General features: G+C 42.6%; 1 protein-coding gene across 1 annotated transcript in view; it reads left to right on the top strand.

Annotated features, from left to right (window-relative positions):
* Nucleotides 1–4,121: 4,121 nt before the first annotated feature.
* Nucleotides 4,122–8,064, top strand: part of ENPEP (glutamyl aminopeptidase (aminopeptidase A)) — a 36,566-nt gene continuing 32,623 nt past the window's right edge. Inside the window, exon 1 of the mRNA XM_009574508.1 lies at nucleotides 4,122–4,976. Within this exon, the coding sequence (XP_009572803.1) occupies nucleotides 4,363–4,976 (614 nt within the window). The 5' untranslated portion in view covers nucleotides 4,122–4,362. The remainder of the gene's footprint in view (nucleotides 4,977–8,064) is intronic.

Raw genomic sequence — 8,064 nt, 5'->3', positions numbered from 1 at the left:
ACATCCAGCACTGACCTGCTGGGGGAACACAGCAAAACCCAGAATAGGTGGTGGCACTGCACTGCACTTCAACCAACATGTTATATACAGAGCTCGTCGGTCTGCAGCAGGAAATAACGCAGTTCTCCCGAGGCACCACAGCCGAGAATACCCCACAGCTGGGGGCAGATTTCAAATATCTAAATGGAGAAACAGTTATGACTGAAGAAATCCTGACTGTCTTTCTCAAATCAGTTCAAAACTTTTGCATTTCCAAACGACACAAACCCAAAAGGACTTGTTTTGTAGTTAAAAACTGTCATAGAAAAGATTGTGAGTATAACAAGGACCACTGCAAGCCAGTAATTACTAAGACTTGTGAACTCTAGGGGATTAATGATTGCTAGAGAGTGTTCAAAGCCAAAGATGGAGACAAAATCAGTCATTACAGATGTAGGAAAACACTGGACAAGGGAATTATTTCTGACACAGTTCGTTTGTGACCTGGTGGAACACCACAACCAGTTTCACATTCCTCAAATTAATGTCCTAAACTTTTTTTTTGTAGAGGGCCACAGGGGAGAAGTCTACAAGTGCAGCTCTGATGGAAAGCAGTCACTACAGCAGATTGCTTCATGCATTCTTTTTTTGCAACGACAAATCTAACAAAGAGTGTTAGTTTAGCATAAAGAGAGCCAAATTCCTCCTGATGGAGGCAGAGAGGCTCCATTTATTATCATATCACTAAATCTCATAACAGGGGCAGCTCAGAGAACAGAAGGAAATCAGAGTTCCTTAGACTTTGCTGCCCTCATGTTGCCTTAATGTCCCTGGACACAGGGAGCCAAAGACCTCCTTGGCATAGGCCCAGTAAGTGTTTTATGTTATTCCAAGGATGGACTTGGCTCGGAGGAGTTTCATTTGTTGTGAGTTGCAGTGGAGTTTTTTTTCTTTTTTTTTTAATATACTTCATTTATTTCCATGTCTTTGATGCTTTCCAGAGCAGCTCTTTTCTCATTGTCGGCTTCAATTAAGGATTTCCTGGGACTATGTGACTTCTCCTTGAATTCCTACAGCAGGCCAGTGCTAGTGCTGATCCTGGCTGTCACTTGCGGAAATTTTATTCCATTTTCCGAACTTAAAATTGGAAATTATGTTGGAAATAAATGGCTGACAATTTGGGGATAAAAATTAGGATTCATTTATATTCCTGGTAGTTGTCTGGAAAGATATCTGGATATTGCTCCTACAGGCACGTACATGTCCGCACCAGCAATGTCATGACAGAGCAGGGTGACCTCATACCCCCCTCCATTTTAGATAGCCAAGGGGCAGGGTTAAACTAGTGTGGTAATTCTGGTGCAGACTAAGAACTAAATCCTAACTTAAGGTGAAATTGCTTCAATTAAAAATCAACACGAAACAAATGATAGCAAGTGTTAGCATTGTCCTGGTGACTGATAAGATTGTTCTAAACTCCTCCAAGCTTGGCCAGCACTTGCCTGCAGTCATGCTTGTGGGTTGTGCTGGAGCAGCTTGGGGTGAGCTTTCTTCCACTTCCATATGGGGATTCATCATCTTATGTCTATGGGGAGAGGGTAGAGAAAGTATCTATACCTTGTTGATGAAGGCCATGGTGCTCTCCTCTCTGGGGAAGCAGATCCTCTTCCCTGCCCCTTTCTACCTGGAGCCAGCAAAGTAGGGAGAGCACTGGGATTGCCTTTGGGAGCTCTGCCTTCCTTTATTGCTCCTGTGTAGAGGAAGTAATAGTTTGAGCTCTGTCTTAGTCTTGGATATGTATACTGGGTTATTGGTCCCTAGCAGTATTGGCAGCTAGGCAGCTTCTTAGAGCTAGTGCTGTCAGCTAGGAACAAAGCACATTTCTCATATGGGAGGGATAAGTCTGCTCATAACTACCACTATCAGAAATATATTAAACCTATTTTTGGCTGCAACTAGGCTTGAACCTCAGTTTTTATAAAGGGAAGATCAATGCTAGAACTTGCGTATAACTGCACTACTGCTCTTGACTGGCAGAAGACACCAATAATCTCTGCTACTTGTTGAGCAAGCATTTGTCACTCCTCATTAACTTGTAATGGCTTTTACTGCTAGTGTTGTTTTTAAAGCTTAGGATAAGAAATACATATGTTTTTGCTGTTTAGGACCAGCTCATCCACATATGTTTTCTAGCTCTTCCTGAAGGAGGTAATTGTTACCAGTGAAGAAATCTGCAAGTCTCTTCATAATTACAGTAAATAACCTGCTCTGCAGTCTATAAGCTCAAACAGCATTTTTCATCTTCAGATTAAAAATGTAACAGAAAACCTCATGGCTAAGGAGAATGAAAATGGAAGTGATGTAAAAAGTATGCCTGAAATCAAGACACATTTACTATCTCATCACTTATGGCCTGCTCTGGCTTAAGATGTCTTATTTAAAATCAATTCTTGCTCTTTTTCCTTGTCCTGTCCAATCAGAACAAAAGAAAAGCTGAAATGGTTTTAAATGTTAAGACCATGATCTTCAATGCTGGCTCTGTTGCCAGAAGTTAAATTCTTACCCAATCCATTAAAGGGCACTGGTTTCCCATGTCATATCTAGTTTTGATCACAGCAGAGAAATGGGAAACAATAAAACCAGACATAATGTGAAACAGATTTTTAGCTTTCTACTTGATTTTTTTTTTTTTTTTTGCATTGGTTTTTCACTTTTGAAAATATCTGAGTAAGAGTTAACTTGATGCTCTGCAAAAAAGACCTTTTCTTTTCTCGGTTCCTGTTGGAAAACCTTGCCTTTAAAACAAGATGCTATATAAATAGTAGTGTGCTGTCAGAGTACTGATGCAGATTAGGTGGCTAAAGTTCCCCATGGTGGCTAGCGATATTTCAAAGGGAGACTTTAAAAGCTTGTGAGCAGATCCATTTCTAAACAGACTGGATGAAGTCTATCCTGGAAAAACTCCTTCCCTGATTCGGTGCATCTCACTTGGAGCATGTGTTGACTGATTCTAGGGCCTAAGTCAACCCATCCAGGTGAAACTTCATCCATCTCCAAAAAGACAAAAAAAAAGAGGCTAAGTAGTCAGAGAGTTGTAAGTGATGTGAAGAGTGATGTTAATCCATCTCCTAATAAAATAAAACAGGAGGCATGAAGCCAAACTGATGTGCCTGATTAAAATTCTACTCAAGTGGGCTCCATAAGCGGAGCACAAAAGGTTAGGAGATCTGGGGACTGAGGTTTCTATTCTACACTGTTTTCCTTTAGTTCAGCACCAAACAAGGTCAAGACTACTGCTGTACTCAAGTTTCATACTGCATTAGCAACATCTTGCTTGCAGGCTTAGCAAGGCCTTACAATAAGTTCCCCCAACCAGAATCAGGCTCTATTCAATTAATTTTTTTTGACGAAGCGCCACATTGTGATGACATGCAGTAAATGCTAAATTAGATCTTTCGCACATAAATCATATAACTGCATATTTAGAAGTGTCCCCCACAGCAAGGATACACAGGCAGCACTGTAATTGCCAACAAGGCAATGCTATCCCAGGCTACCAGCTTGCATGCATGGTTATGAGCAATCTCCTGGAAAATTGGCCCTATGAGAGGGGGAGAGGAATTAGACATGTTTTAAAGTTTGAAGTCAGTTATCAAAATTTATTGTTCCACTGTGCGTCTTCTGCCCGTGACTGCCTCGAATTACTCGGCAAAGGTAAATGAGCCTAGAAAAGAGGGGAAACAGTAGAAAAGGCCTTGAAAGATGTATGTGATTTTTGCTGGATTTTTGAGACTTTGGAGATGTCATTTCACAAACTATAGGGTGGAAGTTCAAGGAAGTCTTTGCTAGTAAGAGGAAAAAGTAAAAAAACCCCAAACCTCAAAAACGCAAACAAGACGTAGCAGGGGAAAAAAAGGAAGGGGTAGTGGCAAAGGTTGAGGGTTTGGAGCAGTTACACCTCTATCTGCAAACTCTATCTGAAAGCTGCTGACAGAGCTTTGGCATCTGATCATCTCCTAACTGCTGATTAACATAGCGCTGTTTTATATTTAACTCAGGCCAGAGCAGGAGGGGCTGGGGGTGGGGTTGCGCTGCTTGTAAGGGGAGCACGGCAGGAACAATGTTCTTCTGTGTCGGTTCTCTCCGTCTCCCAGCCCAGCTGCACTCCTTTTGATCATTCACATTTCCTCCAAATGCATGTTGTCTTTAATTAATTGAGCGTCTCGTGGAAAGCGAGGTGGGGGAGACGGGCAGAGAACAGCTATAGCTACACAATTAAAATACAAACCAAGTCTGCTGAGTTTACTGAATGCAAGTGCTGAAGTGACTAATAAGTTTTTTTACGGTTAATATTTTGCCCTGAGAACAGACCCTGGAGCAGAGATGGAGGGCATGGATTTTGAGGATGAGAAGTCCAAGAGGTACTGCATGAAGACAAAGCATGTGGCTGTCATCTGTGGCGTCGTGGTCGTTGTAGGTCTTGCCGTGGGGCTTGGCGTGGGATTGAGCAGACCTAAATCTCAGCAACCTTCAGAGGAAACAGATCAGCCAACAAACTCTCCTCCCCCAGTGGATTTGGGTCCCTGTCCTCCTAAAAATGATGATACTGGAGACTGGAGACATTTTAGGCTACCCACTTATGTCAAGCCTGTCCACTATGATCTGGAAATGAAGCCTGAAATGGAGACAGACATTTATACTGGGACAGTCAGTATTTCTATCGCTTTGGAAAAATCTACCAGCTACCTGTGGCTCCACCTGCGAGAGACGAAGATTACAGAAATGCCCACACTCCGGAAATCCTCAGGACAGCAGATTGCTCTGAATGACTGCTTTGGGTACAAGCCACAAGAGTACATAGTGATGAAGGCAGAAGCAGAGCTCTCTGTCACTGATGAAAGTGATCCCTATATACTCACCCTGAAGTTTCAAGGCTGGCTGAATGGTTCCCTGGTTGGGTTTTATAGGACCACCTACACTGAGAACGGACAGATCAAGTAAAGCAGTTTTTCTTTTATTTATTAAACTTTCTTCTCTATTTCTACTTGCTCAGGTCTACTCTATTCCTGTTTCAGCTTCTCAGTCTTGCCTTTCACCAACTTGCTGACATTTCTGGGCTGTTCTTTAATTTTCTCATTCCCCTAAGGAAGGTGCTATATTCAAAACCCTTTGGCTGTTGACAAGTGAATGTGGGCTGGAAAGATGAGGGGGTTTTTATTATTATTCTGAAAAACCTTTTCAAACTCTACTGGTCCCAGGTTACCTTTGAGCTTTACAAAAGGCTCCCTCAGAGAGCTGGAGGGATCGAGGCCTGTTTTTACCTCTGTAGTACAATAAATAGCATACAGCTCTCACCACTCTCTCCTGTCACTCTCCAAGGTAAAACTTTCAGTGTAAAATGCTCTTGTGATGGTTTTCCTGACATAGTGCCTCCTTGATGTTGTAAGCCTGAGGAATATCCAAACCAGAACTTCCCTGTCCCTCCTGCAGCTGGTTTAAATTATGGGTAGGAAAGTCCAAACAATGAAGGTTATCTTTTACTTGTTTTTTTTTGTGTTCCAGCTCTTCCTTTTTAATATATCAATAGTTACTGAAAGATTACAAAAGCCTCTGCCAGTTCAGTTAACCCATTCCACTTCCCAGGTTTGCAGCACTTCAAGGTGGAAGCTTGAAAAAGCCATTGCCCACTGCTCAGAGGCGTTTCTTTGCAGTTAAGGTATGGAGAGGACACTGACAGGTTTTCCAATATTTACGTTTCTGAAGTGACTCATTCCAGCCTTTACGGCTATAAGATAAACTTGGCTAGACATTTCCAAGGCCCTGTAGCAGGAACACGGAGACGAACACTGGTGTGTTTTCATGGCACTTGTTTGCCCTCCTGGGACAATGGTGTCATGAGTGAGAGTCGCATCAGCTCCATTCAGCCACTGACAGGCAATGCCAGGAGTAGCAGCAGCGACAGGCAGTAAATCCAAGAGGCAGAGGAAAAAGCAAGCATTGATTTTTCATACTTAAACGTAGTTATCTGATCTGGGAAGAAGCCATGTAGTGAACAACTCGAACCCCAGCCAGCTATTTCCCTCTTGTTTTCCTCCATCTACCACCTCAGTATTGCTCTGACTCTGAAGGTGCTTTGGTCTTACACTTTGAGCATCTGACATCCCCACAGCAGTTTTGAAGTGTAACCTCTTAGCATCTTTCTAAGTTGAGGTGTGTTACTTCCTTTTGATTGGTGAAGGATACCTAGATATTAAATGAACTGCCCCAGGTCTGTCACAACACCAGAACAGCAGGACTCCTGAGTCACAGAGCAGGAGAGGTGAGTGCCCATCCCTCAAATCCAGATGGTAGGAAGACAAGGACCAAGCATCTGACATCAGAAAGAAAGGAGAACTTCATAAGCTAAAGAAAGCATAAAACGTGAGCTCACTTTGAGAGGGTTCCTACTTCTTGATTTGGATGCTGGAAGCTGCAATTGCAAGGATGATCCTAGCCAGCAGTCTGAAAACACTCAATACAGAAAGGAACTTGAGCATGTGAGTTTGTTTGTTAGGCTTGAGAAGGGCTCTAATAAGAATGAGTGAATGGTGATTTCTGAAATGCTTTTCATGTGGTTAAGTTTGGGCAGATTGTTTGTGGGGGTGGAAGAGGCGATGTACGTGATAGTGATAAGTACAGCTTTGAAATAACCACCAGCCACGTGGTGCTGCAACCACCAGCCAAGTTGCTGCTATGCAGCATGAGGGTAGGTGATAGGACGGGGTGAGGAAGGATGGTAAGGGAAGGGTTTTATTACTTATTAAAACTGCATTTTTGCCTGGCTTTCTACTCAGAAACAATGATGACTTGAATTAGCTTTTTTATTTCGCCTTTGCCTGAGGCAGACGCCACCCTTGGAAAATTTCAACCCAAATAGTTCCTTTTTTGTCATGTTGTAAGTAAATACAAATAAGATCAGGTAATAGCAAAAGTCAAGCAAGTCTATTAATAGCGGATGCTAGAGAGAAGGGGGCTGAGGTGAAAATAAGAGCCAACATGTAATTAGCCTACTCCCCCATCCCTTCTGGGCAGTGTTAGAAGCAGTGGGACATTTTGAGAGAATTAATAACACTGGAAAGTCAGCTCCCAGGGCTGAGCTTCTCCCCAGCTGTCTATCTGTGAAGGCAAAGGTTTGCCAAAACATTGCTATAAGACCTTTTGTTTACAAACTGGGCACAAGTCCAGGCTCTGCTGTTGCTTAGATTCAAATCTCCCACCACATTTTGTGCAAAACAGGTAGACATGTGCTGAACATGCCTGCAAGTCTGGGATCCTTGGGAGGCTTAGGGAGAAGAATGCCTCATTTGGGAATGCTGTTCAGACAGATCACACAATCCCCATCAGGACAAAGGTGCTTTTGGACATGCCCAGAAGCGGATCTTGAGATACCTTGGGAACACAACTATTTAAGTTGACGTGCATGTGTGGGTAGGGAGCAGGAAAGCAGAAGCTTTGAGAATGCAGATTTTAGACATTGACCTGCCTAGATCCTCCTGTGGGTGCCTGAATCCAGCTGTAAGCACTGAAGTCCTTTGGCAAAGCTATTCCTCTGCGCATTTCATTTCCCCATTGATGAAAGGGAAATAACCGTCCTTCCCTACTTTGCATGATGCAGTGAGCATAAATACAGTACCATAGTGTTATTTTCAGATATTAGGGAAAGGAGCACAACAAGAGTCCTTGCCTGGTGTAACAAGTTCTTTTAACTCATTAGTTCCTCCCAAGGAATGTGCTAAAAACCCCTTCTATTTTCTCCTTAATATTACAGATAATCCAAACATGTCTCAGCAGCTGTTTTTGATTTTGCATTACTATTAGCAACAAGGTATGGCTTCCCTTTTATAGGAATTCTCTCTGTCCTCTGTAAGAGGAGAACAAGAGGCTAACATAAAATACTCAGCTGGGCACATCTCTAACAGGGAGATTTGCATTTAAGATTTTATTGATTAGAGAAAGGCAAAATATACTTTAGTGTACAGAAGTAGCACTCCTGGATTTCTTCCTCAGGGAGAAAATTTTCCCAGAAGAAGCAATGAAATTTAGGGA

This window comes from Fulmarus glacialis, unplaced genomic scaffold (genome assembly GCF_000690835.1).
Source record: "Fulmarus glacialis isolate BGI_N327 unplaced genomic scaffold, ASM69083v1 scaffold39353, whole genome shotgun sequence".
NCBI classification, from domain to species: Eukaryota; Metazoa; Chordata; class Aves; order Procellariiformes; family Procellariidae; genus Fulmarus; species Fulmarus glacialis.
Note: the sequence above shows the minus strand (reverse complement) of the source record. Positions and strands in the feature narration are given on the sequence as shown.